The sequence below is a fragment of the Hemiscyllium ocellatum genome, chromosome 6 (assembly GCF_020745735.1).
Source record: "Hemiscyllium ocellatum isolate sHemOce1 chromosome 6, sHemOce1.pat.X.cur, whole genome shotgun sequence".
NCBI classification, from domain to species: domain Eukaryota; kingdom Metazoa; phylum Chordata; class Chondrichthyes; order Orectolobiformes; family Hemiscylliidae; genus Hemiscyllium; species Hemiscyllium ocellatum.
This window is the reverse complement of record NC_083406.1, coordinates 52804286-52826503: the sequence shown is the minus strand read 5'-3', so window position 1 is coordinate 52826503 and position 22218 is coordinate 52804286. Positions and strand designations below refer to the sequence as shown.

General features: G+C 40.5%; 1 protein-coding gene across 1 annotated transcript in view; it reads left to right on the top strand.

Moving 5' to 3' along the window:
• Positions 1-6858: 6858 nt before the first annotated feature.
• LOC132816696 (piwi-like protein 4) overlaps positions 6859-22218 on the top strand; it is a 156518-nt gene continuing 141158 nt past the window's right edge. Inside the window, exons 1-4 of the mRNA XM_060826577.1 lie at positions 6859-6949; positions 11952-12166; positions 16571-16692; positions 17883-17963. Of these exons, the coding sequence (XP_060682560.1) occupies positions 6859-6949; positions 11952-12166; positions 16571-16692; positions 17883-17963 (509 nt within the window). The remainder of the gene's footprint in view (positions 6950-11951; positions 12167-16570; positions 16693-17882; positions 17964-22218) is intronic.

The window sequence follows — 22218 nt, the reverse complement described above, 5'->3', positions numbered from 1 at the left end:
GCTGCATGATTGGCTCAGTGGTTAACACTTCGAACCAGCAACCTCGGTTTGATTCCAGCTTTGGGCGACTGTCAGTGTGGGGTTTGAATGTTCTCCCTGTATCTGTGTGGGTTTCCTCCGGGTACTCCGCTTTCCTCCCACAATCCAAAGATGTGCAGGTTAGATGAATTGGCCCTGCTAAATTGCCCATAGAGTTAAGGAATGTATATGTTAGGTGCATTAATCAGGGATAAATGTAGATTAATAGATTAGGGAAATGGGTCAAGATGGGTTACTCTTTGGAGGGTTGTTGTGGATTCATTGGGCCAAATGGCCTCTTTCCACACTGTATGGATTCTATAACTCCATAACACCACTACACTCCAGGCTGGTTGGGTCCTAACAAACCTAGCTGGTAGACTGGGTCTGCATCACGTGGTGAGGGAACCACCAAGAAGAAAAAACTTACTTGACCTACTTCTTACCCATCTAATGCCTGCAGATGCATTTATTCATGACACTATTGGTGAGAGTGACCACCACACAATCTTTCTGGAGATGAAGTCCTTTCTTCACATTGAGAATCCTCTACATTGTGTTTTGTGTCTAAATAGGACAAACTTCAAATAGAACTCGCAACTCAAGACTGGTATTGTGGTCCATCAACAGCAGCAGAATTGGACTCTGGCACAATCTGCAATGTTGTCACTGAATATATTCCCCCACTTAATGACCACCATCAAGCCAGTGGATTAACCCTGGTTCAAAGGAAGTCTAGTAGGGCATGCCAGGAACAGCATCTGGCTTATCTAAGTGTCAACTTGGTGAAGCTAGCAACATTGCATCCCAACCAGTATAAGCAGCAAGTAATGGGCAGAGCTAAGCGATCCCACAACCAACAAATCAGATCTAAGCTCTGTAGTCGAGGAAGATCAGTCATATATGGTGATGGACAATTAAGTAACTCACTAGAGGAGAAGGCTCACACATATCCCCATTGTCAATGATGGAAGAGCCAAATAATCAGTGCAAAAGATAAGGCTGAATCATTCATAGCAAACTTCAGCCAGAAGTCCCAAGTAGATGATCCATCTTGGTCTCCTCCAGTGATCCACCATCACCGATATCAATCTTCAGCCAATTTGATTCATTCCATGTGATATAAGAAACAATTGGAGGCATTGGATACTGCAAAGGCTGTGGACCCTGACAACAGATTTATAGAACCAAAGAATTCCTAGAATGTAAACGCAACCATTTGGCCCAAAGAGCATGGGCCGAATGCTAATCTTCCAAAGAGCATCCCACACAGACAGACCTGATCCCTGTACCTCTGCATTACCCATGGCTAATCTACCTAACTACATGTCTGTGGAGGCTATGGGCAATTCAGCACAGCCAAATCACCTAATCTGCACATCTTTAGAAACCAGAGCACCCAGAGGAAACTCAACTGAACTTATGTGGACTTACCACATAAACACAGCAGCTACAAGAGCAAGTCAAAGGCAACGATTACTATAGCAAGCAATTCACCTGCTGACTCACCAAAGCCTGAGCAGCATCTACAAGGCACAATTATTCCCCAATTGCCTAGTTAGGGTGCTGCTCCAAAAGCACTCAAGAAGCTTGACACCATCTGCGCGAAAGCAACCCACCTGATTGGCAACCACCCTCTTCACCACTGATGCTCAGAAATAATGATGTGTTCAGGTTTGCTTTAGGAAGGATGTTATTAAATTGGAAAGAGTGCAGAAGAAATTTACAAGGATGTTGTCAGGACTGAGGTGTATGGAGAGGTTGAACAAGTTAGGACTTTTTTCTTCAGAGCATTAGAGACTGAAGTGTGATCTTATCAAATGTATAAGATTATAAAAGGCATGGATAGGGTGAATGCACTTAGTTTTTTTTCCCCCAGAGAACTAGAGAGCATCAGTTTAAGGTAAGAGGGGAAAGAATCAATGGGAACCTGAGGAGCAACATTTTTACACAGAGGGTGCTATGCATATGGAATGAGCTGCCAGTGGAAGGGCTTGAGATGGGTGCATTAACAACATTTGAAAGGCATTTGGACAAATACATGGATAGAAAGGGTTTAGAAGAATATGGGCCTAGTGCAGGGAAATGAGGTTACTATGGATGGACATTTTAGTTGGGATGGGTCAGTCTGCATTGAAGGGCCTGTCTCCATGATGTAGGACTCTGTGACTCTATATAGAAGGATAAGGGCAGCAGATAAATGCAAACACCATCACTGCTTCCCACCAAGTTCCCCTCCAAGCCAATCACCATCCTGACTTGGAAATACATAGCCATTTCTTCATTGTCACTGGGTAAAAATCCAGGAATTCTTTCCCCAGGGCCATCATGAATTAACTTACTGCAACAGTCCAAGAAAGGGTCTTCCAGTCACTCTTAAAGTGTACAATCAGTTTTCAAAATGAATTGCATAACACCATAAGGTAATAAGATATATCAGAAGAATTAGGCCATTCAGTCCTTCAAATGTGCTCTGCCAATTGATCAAGGCTGAATGAATTCTCAACCTCATTCTTCTGCCTTCTCTTCATAACCTTTGATTTGCTTACTAATCAAGAACCTGTCTATCTCTTTTTTAAATATACTCAATGACTTAGTCTCTGCAGCATTGATTCCCACCCTCTGGCTGCAGAAATTACTCCTCATCTCAGTTCTAAAGGTTTGTCCCTTCATCCTGTGGCTATGCCCCTCTACTTGTGGAAACATCTCATGCATGTCTATTCTATTTAGGGCTGTCAGTGTCCAAAAAATCTCAAACAGATTCCAAATCCTCAACTTTAATCATTTGATAAGACTTCCAGCCCTGAAATCATTCTAATAAACATCTTTGGCCTCCACCCCCAGCCTCAGCACAGCCTTCTTAGATAAGGGGCCAAAAACAGCTCACAATATTCCAAATGTGGTCTGACCAGAGCCTTATACAGCTTCAGCAGTATTTCTCTGCTGTTGTTTACTAACGCTGTTGAAATGAATACCAACTTTGTACTTGCCTTCCTAACTGCCAGCTGGACCTGCATGTTAACCTTGAGAGAATCCTGAACTAGGACACCCACGTCCTTTTGTGGTTTGAATTTCTGAAGCCTTTCCCTTTTTAGAAAATAGTCTATACCTCAATGCTTCCCACCAAAATGTATAACCTCACACTTTGCCACATTGTATTCCATCTGCCACTTATTTGCTCACTTGCCTCATATGTCCCACCCCTTCTGCAGTCTCTCCATTTCTTTAACACTGTCTGTGAAGGCCAGTGAAAGGACCCCTTTATTCGTACTCTCTGCCTTCTGCCAGTTAGCCAATCCTCTACTCATGCCAGTACCATGTCTCTAATACTATGGGGTAATCTTATTTAGCAGCCACCTGAGCAGCACCTTGTCAAAGGCTTCTAGAAATCCAAATGTATTGCATCCACTGGATCCCCTTCGTTTAATTAGCTCAGTATCTCCTGAAAGAATTTTAACAAATTTGGCAGGCATGACTTTCCCTGGATGAAATAATGCTGACTCTGCTCTGTTTTACCATGTAGGTGGGGGCGCGGATGGGGGCAGTGTTGAATAGGATTGGGGGCAGGTGGTGGGCAGTGTTGGACAAGGTTGCGGGCCGGGGGATGAGGGCAGGCGGGCGGGGGCTCACGTCCGGTGTGCTGCCTCACTTCCTTTAGTAACCTTGGATAAATCTGGGGACTTATCTACATTGATGCTTCCCGAATTTCCAACACATCCACTTCCTTTATATCAATCTGTTCAAGCTTATTAACCTGGTCCACAGCGTTCTCACTATCAACACGGCCTCTCTATCTAATGAATACTGAAGCAAAAAACTCATTTAGGGCCTCGAGGTAAAAACAATGACTGCAGATGCTGGAAACCAGATTCTGGATCAGTGGTGCTGGAAGAGCACCGCAGTTCAGGCAGCATCCAACGAGCAGCAAAATTGACATTTCGGGCAAAATCTCTTTTATTCCTGATGAAGTGCTTTTGCCCAAAACGTCGATTTCGCTGCTCATTGGATGTTGCCTGAACTGCTGTGCTCTTCCAGCACCACTGATCCAGAATCATTTAGGGCCTCCCCTACCTCTTCAGACTCCAGGCACAAGTTCCACCCACTATCGCTGATCAACCCTACCCTCTCTCTGATCATTTTTTTATTCCTCATGTAAGTGTAGAATGCCTTTGGGTTTTCCCTAATCCTTCCTACCAAGGTTTTTTTGTGCCCCTTCCTAGCTCTCTTCAGTCCATTTTTGAGTTCTTTCCTCACTACTCTGTAATCCTCCTCTACCTTATGTAAGATTCCTTTTGACAAGAAGCCCCTCTACTCTTGTTATCCAAGACTCCTTTACCTTACCATTCCATGCCTGTCTCAGTGGGACAAAGTTATCCAACACTTGCAACAAGTGCTCCTTAAACAGGCTCCATATTTTTGTTGTGCATTTCCTGTAGAACAATTATTCCCAATTTGTAATCCACAGCTCCTGTCTAATGGTGTTATAATTTCCCCTCCCGCAATTAAATACCTTCCCCTACTGTCTGTTCCTATCCCTCTTATTATCTTGTACACCTCTATCCAGTGTGATGCAAAGGAAGTAAATATCTGGATTGTGTCATGCTAAAGCTATATTAGATTAGTACCAGAGCTGTAGGTGTTTGAACTACTCCATGATCAAAGTCTCATTTAAAATATCATGAGAGTTCTGAGGGGTTACTATTCATTGATGGAAGAGCTTGAAGTCAACTCGTAAAGATACAGTGTATACCTGTTACTAAAAATTGGAAAAGTTAAGTCTGGAATATTGCTTCAAGCTTAACTCTGAAAACAAGACAAAGGGACATTAGTCTTAAATTTTTCATTTGTTGTTTGAAATAATGTTAAGAAATTCTCCACAAACAGCATAATAAATGTGTGCAATTCTGGGTAGGGTATTGCAGCTAAAACTCTGGAACTAGTCACAAAATTTGGGATGGAGTAATAATGAGTCTTTCTGTTCATAGACTCCCTTTGGCCCAAATGAGCCAATGCTGACCAAAATGTTCATCCACACTACCCTCTTTTCCCTGCACTTGGCCCTTGCCCTTCTAATCCTTTCCTATCCATGTATTTGTCTAAATGCCTTTTAAATGTTAATGTACCCACCTCAACACTTCTGCTGGCAACTCATCTCACTAAGATTTTTTATATAGAATCCTTACAGTGTGGAAACAGACCCTTCAGCCCAATAAGTCCACATCAACCCTCTGAAAAGTACCCCACCCAAACCCATTCCCCTACCCTAATACTCTACATTTACTCCTGACTCGTGCACCTAACCTACACATTCCTGAACTCAAAGAGCAATTTAGCACAGCCATTCTGCACTTCTTTGGATTGTGGGACGAAACCCACACAGACACAGGGAGAATGTGCAAACTCCACATTTACTCAAGGCCAGAATCAAACCTGAGTCCCTGGCGCTGTGAGGCAGCAATGTTCACCACTGAGCCAGTATTGTTGATTGACTTACTGGAGCTCATCATCAGAAATGATTGCAATTCCCTTCATAACTTTTTTATGAATGGAAACTAGTAACAGTATCAATTATATATTGAATTATGTTGTATAACATACTGAATTATGTTAACTATTAGATTGCAATAGAGCATGTCTCGGACCAGTCATATCAAAAGGTAAACAAAAAGTTGCCATTGTTCTCCTGGACTATACGGCTGCTCACCCATTAGAAGGAGACAACTGGTGGTGTTTTAATCTGAGGGTCACTGTATCTCAGGTGAGAGGTCAGTTTGTGAACGTGCAACCTTCATGGTCACCTTGGTATGGGAATTGAACCTGCACTGTATTGTACCTGTTCTGCATTGTATTGCTAATCAACCATCATACAATGTTCTAATGAACTAGCATAATTTCTAAATTCAAGAGTTTGGTGCTGGAAAAGCACAGCAACCAAGGGGCAGAAAATTGGTGTTTCAGGCATAAGCCCTTCATCAGGAATCGGTGATTTCTGAACAATTTCTCAATTGTTCATTTTGCTTTTCAGTATAACATTGGGCACTGTTCAAGTTTGCATACGGAAATGTTTGGAATTCACAGCGCAATGAAACTGAGAATATCAGAAGTTTCAAAGACATTGTGTGTTACACTGGGGTGGACAAAGTCAGAAGTCACATGACACTAGGTTATAGGCTAACAGGTTTATTTAAAATCATAAACTTTTGGAGAATTGCTCCCTTATCACCTGACAACAGTGCAGTGCTCCAAAAGATTTCAAATAAACCTCTTGGACTATAACCTGTTGTGCTAGAAAAGTCAACTGAGGGTAATAAATAGAAAACCCTTTTTCTGAACTCGTAGCTGATCAGATAGACATAAATGTTCCAGTACATGCCTGGTTTATTGCAATCAAGATTCAACTCCTTTTGGGTCTCCAAGTTAAAATGTGTGGTGCTGAAAATCACAGCCAGTCAGGCAGTATCTGAGGAGCAGGAGAGTCAATGTTTCGAGCATAAGCTGTTCATCAGGAATCATTCCTGATGAAGAGCTTATGCTTGAAACATCAACACTCTTACTCCTCGGATACTGCCTGACTGGCTGTACTTTTCCAGCACCAAACATTTTGATTCTGATCTCCAGCATTTGCAGTCCTCACTTTCTCGCTTTGGGGTTCTGCCTGTCAGATGCCAAAATGTTATTTGGAGTCCAGGCGAACTATTGGGATTCTGTGAACCATTGTTTGTTGATTTTTACAGTTTAGGGCCAATTTTCTCTGGAGAACAGATTCATACAATCAGGCATAATAGTAATCATTTTCTTGCTTAACAGACGGTATCTGCTTGTTCTGAATGACAATTAATAATGGAGAGACGACATTCCAAGAGAAGCAATTTCTTTGATTTTGGTGTAAATACAAGGCAAACAATGCGACATGTGGAACATTCTAAATCAGGTGAAAAATATTTCACAGCATAATTGTTTTAATTTTTCAGTCTGCTGTTCTAGAAGTCATTAATATATTTCTGTGAAAATTTAACTTAACTGATCATGATTGCATGTAATTAAAGCTTTAATATTAGATTACTTACAGTGTTGAAATAGGCCCTTCGGCCCAACAAGTCCACACCGACCCGCAACCCAGCAATTCTCTTGCATTTATCCCTTTACCTAACCACTATGGGCAATTTAGCACGGACCAATTCACCTGACCTGCACATCTTTAGACTGTGGGAGGAAACCTGAACAACCAGAGGAAACCCACGCAGACACAGGGAGAATGTGCAAACTCCACACAGTCAGTCACTTGAGGTGGGAATTGAACCCAGGTCTCTGGTGCTGTGAGGCTGCAGTGCTAGCCACTGTGCCGCCCACAAATATCTAGCAGCAGATGAAATAATCAAAAATGACTTGAACAGGTAGGTTGTTGATAATATAACTCTGGCAACAAATTCATTAATCCATGAGTTAACCTGGGATAAGTAGTACTTGTGCAATATAATTTCACTCCTGAGCTTCCAGGATACTGTACACATTGGAAGCAGACTTTTTGCTGACCAGACAATCATTATTACTGCCATGAAAGTAGAACATGGCTTGCATTCCCGTTCTGTTATATGAAAGAACTGTCAGAATGGAAGTCCACCTCTGCATTTCTGAGGAAGACCTGAGTAGAATTTCCACTCATAACTGTCAACGTCCTTTCTTTTGTAAAATGAAGGGCTGACAATGTGCATGAAATTGTCATTCCTGGCCCATTGTATTGCGTATAAGTACTCACAATGCCTGAAGTTGAATGATTTTAGTTTTAGATTGAGGTTAATATTGGTTGAACAAATTCCCATTTTATGTTATTCATTGATGGGATGAGGGCGTCAGTGGCTAGGCCAACATTTATTGCCAGAGGGTAGCTAAAAGATAACCACATTGTTGTGTGTTTGGAGTCAAATGCAGGCCAGACCAGGTAATAATGGCAGTTTCCTTCGCCAAATCAACAATGGGTTCATGGTCATCATTAGACCCTAAGTTTCAGATTTTTTTAAACTCGATTTTAAATTCTACCATCTACCATGGTGGGATTTGAGCCTGTATCCCCAGAATATTACCTGGGTTTCTGGATGAACAGTTCAGTGATAATGCCACTAGGTCACCACCTCCCCATGTTCTGTATATTACCTTCACATTTGTGGATAATTTGCTAGAGATGAGACGGGATATTGAAGTGAGGAAAAAGAAGACTGGTTTGATTGACTCTATTTTTCAAAGACATTAGGACTATTGTACTTTAAATGGTCATGTATTCATCCATGTTGTTGAGATGCTGCTTAGTATGATGGAAACCCAAACACCTTGTTATTACAATCATGTTATAAACCACCTTTCAGATCACCACCATATGACAAGCTCTCCAACACTGGGATTGTGGAAAATAACATTAAAGCTATGAAGGATGACCTAAAATTACACTCGGATAAAACCTAAATGAGCTATGAGAGTCGATGTTCAGAAACCATTCCTGAGAATCTCTGAAGGTGGAGTAGGGGATCTAAGAATATGCTTTTAAAATAATTTCCTAGCTTCAAAAATCTGAACTGAAAAATCCATGTCCTCATCTGTCTCAGGAACTCCTCAGTTTCAGTTCTTAATAGACACTGCATTTCATTGAGCTGCACTTATTTGAGTACAGCTGCAGTACAAATCAAGGTAAACCAGAAGTTCTGATGCTCTCACTTTAAAATATTCAAATGATGCAAGTGGTAGTCACTTAGAAAATGAACATTGCATCACATGTAGACAAGATAGTTAAGAACGTGTTTAGCAAATTTGCCTTCATTGAACATAGAACATAGAACATAGAAAAATACAGCGCAGTACAGGCCCTTCAACCCTCGATGTTGCAGCTACACTAGCCCAATAACCTCCATATGCTTATCCAATGCCCGCTTAAATGACCATAAAGAGGGAGAGTCCACCACTGCTACTGGCAGGGCAGTCCATGAACTCACAACCCGCTGAGTAAAGAATCTACCCCTAACATCTGTCCTATACCAACCTCCCCTTAATTTAAAGCTGTGTCCCCTAGTAACAGCTGACTCCATTAGCGGAAAAAGATTCTCACTGTCAACCCTATCTAAACCCCTAATCATCTTGTACACCTCTATCAAATCTCCCCTAAACCTTCTTTTCTCCAATGAGAACAGCCCCAAGTGCCTCAGCCTTTCCTCATACGATCTTCCTACCATGCCAGGCAACATCCTGGTAAACCTCCTCTGCACTCGTTCCAATATCTCCACATCCTTCCTATTGTATGGCGACCAAAACTACACACAATACTCCAGATGAGGCCGCACCAGAGTCTTATACAACTGCAACTCAGGACTCCGGAACTCAATTCCTCTACCAATAAAGCCCAGTACACCATATGCCTTCTTCACAGCACTATTTACCTGGGTGGCAACTTTCAGAGATCTGTGTACATGGACACCAAGATCCCTCTGCTCATCCACACTACCAAGTAGCCTACCATTAGCCCAGTAATCCATCTTCTTGTTACTCCTACCAAAGTGAATGACTTCACACTTAGCTCCATTTGCCACCTTTCTGCCCAGCTCTGCAACTTATCTATATCCCGCTGTAACCTGCCACATCCTTCTTCGCTGTCCACAACTCCACCGACTTTTGTGTCATCCGCAAACTTGCTCACCCAGCCTTCAAGCCCCTCCTCCAGGTCATTTATGAAAATGACAAACAGCAATGGTCCCAAAACAGATCCTTGTGGTACACCGCTAGTAACTGCACTCCAAGATGAACCTATACCATCAACTACTACCCTCTGTCTCCTTCCAGCCAGCCAATTCCTAATCCAAACCTCTAATGCACCCTCAATGCCATACCTCCGTAGTTTTTGCATTAGCCTGACATGGGGTACCTTATCGAACGCCTTCCTAAAATCCATATACAGCACATCTACTGCTTTACCCTCGTCCACTTCCTTGGTCACCTTCTCAAAGAACTCAATAAGGTTTGTGAGGCACGACCTGCCCTTCACAAAACCATGCTGACTATCCTTGATCACATTATTCCTATCCAGATGTTCATAAATCCTATCCCTTACAATTCTTTCTAAGACTTTGCCCACAACAGAAGTGAGACTCACTGGCCTATAGTTACTAGGGCTGTCCCTACTCCCCTTCTTGAACAAGGGGACCACATTCGCTATCCTCCAGTCTTCTGGCACTATTCCCGTAGACAACGACGATATAAAAATCAAGGCCAATAGCTCCGCTATCTCCTCCCTAGCTTCCCAGAGGATCCTTTGAACATAGGAGCTGGGAAGTCATGTTGAGGGTGGCGAGGCCTCTTCTTGAGTTTGGTCATCCTGTTATTGGAAGGATATTATTAAGGTAGTGAGCATTCAGAAAAGATTTACCAGGATACTGCCAGGAGTGGAGGGTTTAGGTTATAAAGATATGGGCTGGGACCTTTTTCACTGGAGCATAGGGGGTTGAGGCATGACCTTATGGAGGTTTATAAAATCATGAGGCATATAGATAAGGTGAATGGCAGGCATATTTCCTTAGGTTGGAGTTTTCAAGACTATGAGGCATCCTTTTAAGGTGAGAGAAAAAGGATTTAAAAAGACATAAAGAGCAACCTTTTTTACACAGTTCATATGGGGAATGAACTTCCAGAGGAAGTGGTGGATGCAGGTACAATTACAGCATTTAAAAGACATTTGGATAAGTACATGAATAAGAAATGTTTGGAGGGATATGGGCCAAGTGCAGGCAGGTGGAACTAGCTTAGTTTGGGAAGATGGCTGGCATGGACTGGTTGGATTGAAGCGCCTGTATCTTTGTTGTATGAATCAGACACTATAACACAGAAACAGGTCATTTGGCTCAACTAGACCTTACAGATATATCTACAGCACACAAGTCTCATCTTATTCTACTACTATAAACTTTCAGCGCATATTTTTATTCTTTCCTTGTATTCCATAATCTCCTTGAAAATGTCTCTGCAACCCAAAAACTGTATCTCAATGGCTGAAAACACTGAACGTCCAATTTCTCCAATACTTTTACATTTCTCGTGTAATGTAGACACCAGGACTGTGCACAGTACTCAGGCTTTAGCTGATACAGATTCTGTATAATCATTCCACATGACCTTCTGTGGGGAAATCAGTCTCAAATGAATCAATATGGCAGCAAGGAGGGATGGCATCTTAGAAAGCTCCTCAAATGAAGCCATAACAGGAGCAATTACATTGCCAGGATTGTATTATACGTGCCTTAAATTTTGACGGAAAAAGAATAGCACTTATGTAGGTAATTCTTGGGCAAGTGTAAATATCATAGGATACTTAGTAGGAGATTTCAGCATCTTAAACATTAACTAGTAGTCATAGTGTGAAAGGTGTATAGGATGAAAATCCTTAAAATGCATCCAGAAGAGATTTTTTTACGTATGTAGAAGACTCAACAAGACGGGGGTCCTGAACCTCCAACCACTTACCTGGATTCAGTGTCTAAAATGATGTATCAGTGGTGAGCATTTTGCAGACTGTAATCCTAACAACCTTGAATCTAAGAGAGTTATGGAAAAGGGCAAGCCTGGGTCTGAATTCAAAGTTTTAAATTGGTGGAACACTGATTTTAATTAAAGTACTTAGATGGTTGTTTTTGACCGGTGCCGATTCGATGGACCGAAGGGCCTTTTTCTGTGCTGTTGACCTCCATGGCTCTACTTTTGCCTTAAAAATATTTCCTGAGGAATCTCCTGACTTTCTGAGCTCTTTGATTAGATGGAGCATAAGCTAATAGTTTCCATGTGGTCCACACTGTAAGTAATCTAATCTAATCTAAACTCACTCTGTGGTGCTGTGAGGTACTATTTGAAACTTCTCCTAAGTGTGATAATGTTACTGACTAAATTAATTTGAATACTTGCAGGTTCCAGTGGGATTCCAGTGAAGATTGTTCCTAATCTTTTTGCCTTCAGATCACCATCAAAATGGTGTCTGTACCAGTACCAAGTGACCTTTATGCCTGACATTGAATCCAAACGTTTACGAATGGCACTGCTGTTCAGCCACAGTGATCTTCTCGGAACAATCAGGGCATTTGATGGAGCTATATTGTTCCTCCCAAATAAACTGCAGAATCAAGTAAGAAGCATATTTTTGAAACTCCTCAATAATATTGATATTGTAACTTTGGAAAAATGTTAAGAATGAGAATTAATGCTGAAAAGCAATATGAGAACCAAACCCATTTTAACACCTCCAATTAAATCTCCCAATTAGTCTGTGATGCTGTCATTGGTGTGGACTTGTTGGGCTGAAGGGCCTGTTTCCACACTGTAAGTAATCTAATCTAATATGTTATAAAATTATGGACGTAGTGTCTGAGATTTTCCAACCCTCACACACAGGATACCACAGCACTGATACGACAGTTTAGACAATTGAACTATTCATTGTTTTTAGAATGAATACCCAAGGGTTGGTCAGAATTGTAATCAGTGCTGATGATATTTATGTTGCATTTAAAAAGTAGTTAGTGTATGATTGTGTGAGCCCAAGGGCATCAATTTTGTGAAAATAAACACAGCTTAATGCTTGTTTTGCTATGTTGCCGTGTTTATTTATTGCCAAGATTTCAGAATTTAAGCGGAACTCTTCAATCAGTATTTCAGGAAGGATGTGGAAGCTTTGGAAAGGGTTCAGAGGAGATTTACTAGGATGTTGCCTGGTATGGAGGGAAGGTCTTATGAGGAAAGGCTGAGGGACTGTTTTTGTTAGAGAGAAGAAGGTTGAGAGGTGACTTAATTGAGACATATAAGGTAGTCAGAGGGTTGGATGGGTGGGCAATGAGAGCCTTTTTCCTTTGATGGTGATGGTCAGCACGAGGGGACATAGCTTTAAATTGAGGGGTGATAGGCACAAGACAGATGTCAGAGGTAGTTTCTGTATTCAGAGCAGTAGTGGAATGCACTGCCTGCAACAATAGTAGACTCGCCAACTTTAAGGGCATTTAAATGGTCATTTAAATGGTCATCTGGACGAGAATGGAATAGTGTAGGTTAGATGGGCTTCAGATTGGTTCTACAGGTCAGTGCAACGTGGAGGTCTGTAGGGCCTGTACTGCACTGTAAGGTTCTATGTTCTACTTCCTTTTGAAAAACAAAATAACTTACTTAGATCCCAGCCATATCAGAATTATTACTTAATTTTTTCAGCACTGATCAGTTGCAAGGTAACATATTTAAATGAAAGTAAATCAATCAGCTTTTTCAGATGTGTTATGACAAGCGTTTGGAGCAGATAGGTCTCAAACCCGGGTATCCTGGCTCAGGAGTAGGGATCCTGCCACAGAGCTGTAAGATCCCCTAATTTCCATTCATTTACCTTTAGGAAATTGGCAGGCCACAGTAATGTGACAATCTGCAAGAGATAGCTGTCCACATTTTATTCACGGGCATATGTGAAAGAAAAATCTACTGATGATTTACAGTTGTGCATGTTCGAGACCAATTTAACCATTATAACTATTACCATGCTTTATCTATACCATATCTGATGTATCCATTGCTCTTAGGAATTTAATAAGCGTGCAAGCCAAATCCATTCCAGTAAAAAGGAAAGAACAAATTAAACAGTTGGGTATTTGAGGGTGAATAAAGATGTAAACAAAATTTTGAGGTCTGGGAATGAGGTGTACATTGAAAACATAAGCAGCAGTGACTGCATGATATGTGGAAAAACAAAGAAATTAGGAGAGAAGATAGTAAACAACTAAGAAAACCATGAAGAACTATGAAAATAAAGTATCATGAAACATAAATTAGATTTTTATTAGCACATTAATGTAAAATATGGAGATTGACTTGAAGTAGGACTATTAAGGGAAAGAGAGGATAATACCACAGGGAATGATAAAGCAATAGTAGCAGTATTGAATCAGTATTTTTATCTGATATTTACCATGGTGATGGAATAAGTAGCCAAGATATTAAATAATGAAGAAAATATGAAATAGTGCATTTAAAAGTAAAAACAAAAGGAAATTGTTTAAATAAGATAATCACAATCGAAGAAGATAGTACTCCTCAGTCTGGATCCGATTTCCACTCCACCAAAGACAGGCAGGTCCTAGACCTCCTCCATCACCAAGCCCTAACCACCTGATGCTTGGAGGAAGAACACCTCATCTTCTGCCTTGGGACCCTCCAACCACATGGTCCCTTTTATATCTTTCCCTTCTCACCCTAAACCTATGCCCTCCAATTCTGGATTTCCCCAACCCAGGGAAGAGACCTTTGTCTATTTATCCTTTATCTATTTTATAACCTTTACAAGGTCACCCCTCAGCCTCTGACACTGCAGGCAAAACAGCCTCAGCCTATTCAGCCTCTCCGTATAGCTCAAATCCTCCAACTCTGGCAACATCCTTGTAAATCCTTTCTGAACCCATTGAAGTTTCACAGCATCCTTCCAATAGGAAGAAAACCAGAATTAATGTTAGTTCAACCATTTATTGATGAGTGTAAAACCAGCAGTTGTGCTGTCTGAGGTAGTTAATCTATCATTTACCTAACTATCCCAGAAGTCCGTATTACTGCATGCTTTGAAAGAACTAGATACAGAGCTGAGATTGTGCCTTATCAATATTGTGCCCACATTGAAGTGCATTTCAGCTGCAGATATCGTTGCATTAAACCACATAACTGTGCAGCTAACTTGAAATCCTGAGTATAGCTCATTTTGTTATTTCCAACTAGATATGTTTGCTATTATATTGGCTAATGCAACAATTGTATTATTGCAAAGAATCCTGATCTGATAGGCTGTGTACCTTCAGGACAATTACATGACACATTAACCGTGCGATGCTGTGGTATAAAAGTTCTAACTTCCAGAAACTCCTTGCTCAATTCAGTGGAGTTAGTGTGTGTTCAGTCAATCAGTTATAACAGTTAACAGTAATAGTCTGACAAGTACAGAGCCTGACAGTCTAATACACATAGCCTGGTTCTATGTTCAAGTCTGAGATACCAAAACAGTGTAAATTGTTGATAATGTAAATAAACTTCTAGACTTCTGTCTCAACTAGAATGTAGCGTTGATGTTTAATGTTATGTGAGCTAATATATAGAGAATCTCAGAGATATGCCATTCTGACAATGGTGTTTGATCAAAGAAACCATGTCAGTGGCTGTATAAGCTATTAAATTCCCTGGAACGTCTTATTTCATACATTGCCAAATGAAAAATGACATTGTGATTTTATACCTTCCAAAAAAAAAGTATCTAGTATTATGGTTTGTCAAACTTTCATATACCCATCCTATTGAATATGAGTAGTCTATTGCAACCAATGAGATTTGTTTTGACATTAGCTATCCTTAAATCATATTTCAGATGTATTTGCAACCAGGGTCAGTCTTTCCTATGTGCTTGCATGCACTATGTACTAGGTTGAGACTGTAGTGCTGGAGAAGCACAGTAGGTCAGGGAATATCTGAGAAACAGGGTAATTTACGTTCTGGGCAAGTGCACTTCATCAGTCATCTCTGATAAAGGGCTTTTGTCCGGAACATCAATTTTCCTGCTCCTCGGATGTTGCCTGACCTGCTGTGCCTTTCCAGCACCACACTCTTGACTCTAATCCCTAGCATCTACAGTCCTCACATTCAACTATGTTGAGACTGTACAAGCAGTAAGTAGGTAGCGAACAGTTTTATCCTATTAGTGTAGGTAGAATTCAAACCCAAAGCTTAGAGTTCGAAGTGTTAACCTACTTTGTTTGCATTCAAATTTTATTAGACCTATGTTCTGTGCAAAAACAATTCTGTTTCAGCAGTTCCTGTATATCCACAAATATTTCGTCCCAAGTAATATCAATGGCATGCAACAGAAACAGAAAGTACTGGAGAAATTCAACAGGTGGAAATAAAACAGAGTTAATGTTTTGTGTTTTGAACATCTACTTCCATGTCTTTTAATCACTGCTACACCCCAGATCCAATCATGACATGCCAATTCATTTTGACCCACTCATGGACCTCATTATTATCTATCTAGATTTACCCTGCCCTTGTTTACTATCAACAATCCCTTTGTTCCTCTCTCTCTCTCTCTGGGCTCCATCTCTAACTGTCAGCTCACTTCTTTCTTTCCAAATCTACCCCTTGTCATTAAGATAAATACCACATTTACCCAGATGCTATCAGTTCTGAAAAAGGATTACTGGACTCAAGATGGTGACTCTATTTTCTGCGTACAGATGCCATCACACCTGCTGAGTTTCTCCAGCAATTTCTGTTCTTGTTTTGTTTCAGATTTCCAGCATCTGCTGTTCTTTATTTTATAATATCAATTTGTCTTAGTGTCTGTCCATTAGTAATGGAGACAGTTTTAATTTTTTTTAGTTCCTGCAATATTGGGAAATCATTGGGGTTAGTTATAGTGCGATAGTCTTAGATGCTAAAAATACTTTTGTCAAGAACATTGTAAATCTTTTTTTGTTTTGCTTTGAAATTTTCTATTAAAGTCATATTTTGCTTATAGGCTACAAAAGTGACAAGCATGATGAAAGATGGTCAGGTGGTGAATATAACAATTCTTCTGACAAGTACGTTTCCGCAGGATTCTCCAACATGTGTCCAGTTCTTCAATATCATCATTAAAAAGTGAGTTTTTTTAATCCAAAAAGCTCCAAAATCTGATTTTTTTTTCTGGAGTGTGGAGCATCATTTTGGCATGTGAGCAGGTAACGCAACTCCACACCCACTTGAAACATGTCACTCAGATGTGACGAGGTGGTGTGGCCCAGCACCAGCAGGCATCAATTGTCTCTCAGCGGTTGTACTATTCACAGGTGAGTCTGCTGTACAAATTCTGCTTTTTATTTCACTGTGAAAATGTCATTTATTCCAAAATTTGAAAAATACCAAATTCCAAAAAATAACTGGCCCCAAGGATTCCGGATAAAGCATTGTGTACCTGTTGTACAAAATAGCACATTATTAAAAGGAGCATTAGGCTTAGGTACAGAACTAGGCCATTTGGTCCTTAAAGCTTTCTTCATTATTCAATAAGATCGTGGTTGATCTGGCTGTTGTCACAGCTCCAATTTCCTGTCTGTCCCCCGTAACCCTTGACTACCTTGTCTATCAAAGATCTAATTCAGCCTTGATTAAATGTAAACACCCAGTTTCTGTTACCTATTGGGAAAGAGAACTCCACATTCTCATGACCATCTATAGGAAAGGTTTCACCTTATCTAAAAAGGACTTAAAAGAGAGCCATCTGGGAACTAGTCCATTTACCAGTGCATTGAATGTAAGTTCAATCTTATATAGATTAGATTACCTACAGTGTGGAAACAGGCCCTTCGGCCCAACAAGTCCACACCGACCCGCCGAAGCGCAACCCACCCATACCCCTACATTCACCCCTTACCTAACACTGGGAAATTTAGCATGGCCAATTCACCTAACCCGCACATCTTTGGACTGTGGGAGGAAACCGGAGAACCCGGAGGAAACCCACGCAGACACGGGGGGATCGTGCAAACTCCACACAGTCAGTCTCCAGAGGCGGGAACTGGACCCGGTCTCTAGCGCTGTGAGGCAACAGTGCTAACCACTATGCCACCGTGCCGCCTAAGATGTTTTCTCATTTTGGGAATGTTTTAATGAAATATCATAAAAGAAACACAATGAGAATTAAGAATATTCTTGTTCACGTAGTTTAAAATGTTTTGAACTTGTACTTGATGCATTCAAGTGATTAAAAATGCAAGTGATGTTATTTTTCTACATAATTGGTCAATTTTTAAAATAAATGACATGTTTAAGACAGTTATATTTTTGAACAGAGTTCTGAAAATGCTATCTCTGTACCAAATTGGGCAGAACTTCTATAATCCTTCAACTCCAATTCACATTCCTCAACATAGGTATGTAATTTCTTTGATTATATTTCTAATTTTCTGAAAAGATTGTGTGATAACCACTTCATGAAATATAGTGAATTACTAATATTCAATAACCAATTTTCTTTTTAGTTAGAAATAACCAATAATGCTATTTCTACTAATGTTATTTAGTAGTACACAGCCTTGGCATCACTGAAACGACACATTTTGTGAAAGTTTCGTATGGAAGTGATCAGAACATCACACAAGGGTACAAACTCAAAGGGAAAACCTGCAGTATACTGCATAAGACAAAAGTGTTATGGAGGTAAAAGCAATGATTGCAGTTGCTCAAAACCAGATTCTGGATTAGTGGTGCTGGAAAAGCACAGCAATTCAGGCAGCATCTGAGGAGCAGTAAAATCGACGTTCTGGGCAAAAGCCCTTCATCAGGAATAAAGGAAAAAAGTGTTATGGAGCAGACCAAACCCCTTCAAAACATATCAAGGAGATAACCTATACCCTAACTTTTCTTGAAAGACAAATGCAGGGCACTGCATTCCAGAAGTGATTCAATTTGTCAAACTATTAGGTTTTAAGCAAATCATCCTTTATTCTTACATCACAGTTAAAATACCAGCAATAAAAGAAGAATTGGCATAACTTTAACCTGTTTGTTAAGTTTTTTTCTCCTGAGGTTCTAATGCACTTGATGCAACTGCAAGCACCAATTTCTGTGAACAAGCAAAATTTATTAAGCACAGTACTGTACAAGCTTTGGAGAAACTCTGAACATTACTCATCATGCTTGCAAGCCATGTCCAGGGGTCTCTCTCTGAACAAAGTAAACAATCCTTCCTTTATACAAAATCTTTACATCACAGTTAGTAATGCTCACGAGACAACCCCCAATCACTCCCTCACAGTCATACGCTACTCAAGATACAATGCAGTGACCACATCACCTCTAGAAACAATGTAATGCAAATCATCCCTTAATGGCCAGATCTGGTGTGAATTTGTATTTTTTGTAACTATAGGGGAGTAGTCAAACGCCAAGTGTAATGTTCTGAGTAGGGGATGAAAATGTAAATCATCCCTGAATGACAATGGATGGGAATGTAAACCTCCCACATTCCACCTATAAGACAAAGACACACCACCCTACCCCCAGGGCATTCAATTTTTAAAAGTCAGCAGAGCAAATTAACTCTTTATAATGCTATACATACTAAAATACTATATGATTTAACTAATACTTATCAACTGTTCCAATATAGCAGCATCCCATAAACACACCTATGGCAAAAGCAAATTCAGCAAAACAGATTTCTCACATTCTTCTCCAGTCCTGAATAAGGAGCACTGACAGAATGAATCTAGCAGTAGAGAGAGCACTCAAGCTTTTGCAACAGCAAAGAGAGCTGTATCTAGCAGCTTCAACTCCGAATCCCCTCAAACACTCGACAATTTGGTTGAGTGGAAACAGGCATATTGCATCCAAGTGTTCTTTCTGCCTGCAGAGGACAGGAGCCTGTACATTAATATTTGCAGTTTTTGCAGTACATACAACTGTCCCATACTGTGAGCTTGACTGATAATCCTAAGTTGGTTGTCAGTGTAATTTTTTGTATGCTAAGAATTATCCAGAAAATAAGAGAAGGTAGCTCAAAAGTGGCCAATCAGAATCAACCTGCCTGGTTTGAATTTTAAAGAGAGCCATCCATCATTAATTGGTACATTCTTCATGGCAGTGTCTCTAGAAATCAAAGTCTACATGCGAGCCAGTCACCACTCTCCTCACATGTGGTAGAATGGTACTTTTCCCTTTGAACTGGTATTCTTGCAAGTGGTCTTGATGAATGCAAGACACAGCTTCAATAAATTGTCTTTTTCAGACACCATATTTCTGTCGGAGTTTATCATTGTTGTTTATCACTTTGCCTGTGGCTTAATTTAGCAGGAATGGCAATAAATTGACTAATATTAATATATCTGCAATAATTGTTTTTGCTTAGTAAATGCAAAAATATCAGTTTAACTGGTATAAGACCATAGGACGTAGGAGAAGAAATTAGGTCATTTGGCCCATCGAATCTGCTCCGCTATTCAATCATGGCTGATAGGTTTTCCAAACCCATTTTTGTGCCTTTTCCCTGTAACCTTTCAGCCCCCTGGCAACCAAGAACATATCTACCTCTGTTTTAATTATACTTCATGAGCTGGCCTCTACAGCTTTCTGTAGCAGTGAAATCCACAGATTTGTCACTCTCTGGCTGAAGAAATTTCTTCTTATCTCTGCTTAAAGGGTTTTTCCTTTACTCTATTGTGCCCTTGGATCTTTATCTCTCCTACCAGTGGAAATGCCTCCCCAATGTCCACTCTGCCTTTCAGTATTCTATAAGTTTCAATCAGATCTCCCCTCATCCTTCTCAACTCCATCGAGTATAGTCCCAGAGTCCTCAAACATTCCTCAGATGTTAAGCCTTTCAGTCCTGGGATCATTCTCGTAAATCTCCTATGGATGCACTTCAGGGCCAATTCATCCTCCCTGAGGTATGTGGCCCAAGATTGCTCAAAGTACGCTAAATGTGGTCTGATCAGAGCTTTATAAAGCCATAGAAGTATATCCCTGCTTTTATATTCTAGTCCTCTTGAGATGAATGACAACATTGTGTTTGCCTTCATAACTACCGACTCAATCTCCAAGTTTACTTGAAGAGAATCCTGGATTAGGACTTCCAAGTGCCTTTACACTTCAGATTTCTGAATTTTCTCTCCATTTAGAAAATAGTCCATGTCTCTATTCTTCCTGCCAAAATGCATGACTCCACACTCTTCCGCATTGCATTTCATCTCTTACTTCTTAGCCGACTCCCCTAACCTGTCCAAATCTTTCTGCAGCTTCCCTGACTCTTCACTACATGTCCCTCCACCTATCTTTGTAGCATTTGCAAACTTAGCCAGAATACCCTCAATTCTTTCATTCAGATCATTAATGTAAAAAGTGAAAAGTTGTGCTCTCAACTTTTGGACCCTACTTCTATCCTGAAAAGCACCCCTTTTATCCCCCACTGTTTGCCTTTTGCCAAAAGGCCAATCTTCTATCCATGCTAGCACCTTGCCTCTAATACTTATCTTACTCAGTAGCCTTCTGCATGGCACCTTATCGAAGACTTTCTGGAAGTCCAGATAGATAACATTCATTGGTTATCCTTGGTCAAACCTGCTCATTACCACCTCAAAGAATTTTGACAGATTTGTCAGGCATGACTTCCCCTTGATGAAGCTATGCTGACTTTGCCCTATTTTAGAAATCTCATCCTTCACAATGAACTCCAAACTCTTACCAATGATTGATGTCAGGCTAACCAGCCTATAATTTCCAGTCTTTTGCCTCACTCCCCTCTTAAACAGGGCTTGCATTAGCAATGTTCCAGTCCTCTGCAACCTTCCCTGACTCCAGTGATACCCGAAAGATCACGACTAAAGCCTCCACTATCTCTTCAGTTTTCTCCTTCAGAACTCTAGGATATAGCCCATCTTGTCCAGGTGATTTATCCACTTTCAAACCTTCAGTTTTCCTAAAGCCTTCTCCTTGGTGATGTCCACTGTATTCATCTCTGCCTCCTGACACTTGAATTTTTTGGACATTATTTGGGTCTTCCACCATGAAGACTGACGCAAAGTACTTATTGAGTTCCTCAGCCATTTCTTTGCTCGCTTTACTACTTTCCCAGCATCATTTTTCAATACCCAATGTCCATCCTTGCCTCGCTTTTGCCCTTTATATATTTAAATAAACTCTTGCAATCTTTCCTAATGTTACTGTCTAGCTTAACCTCATATTTAATATTTTCCCTCCTTACTACTTTCTCCGTTGTTCTCTGTTGGTCTTTATAGGCTTCCCAATACTCAGCCTTCCCACTGCCCTTCAACATTTTACATGCTTTCTCTTTTGCATTTATGCTGTCCCTGACATCCCTCATCTGCCATAGTTGCCTTATCCTCCCCATATCATCTTTCTTTTATCTCAGGATGAATTTTTGCTGTCGCCTGAATTACTTCCAGAAATTCCCGCCATTGCTGTTCCACTGTCTTTTCTGCTAGGCTTCTCTCACAGTCAATTCTGGTCAGCATCCTCCCATGCCTCTGTATTTGCCTTTATTCAACTGTAATACTGTTACATCTGATTCCCTATCAAAGTGCAGAGTAATTTCTATCATATTATGGTCACAGCCTTCAAAGGGTTTCTTCTCCGTCAGCTGCCTGATCAAGTCTGCCTCATTGCACAATA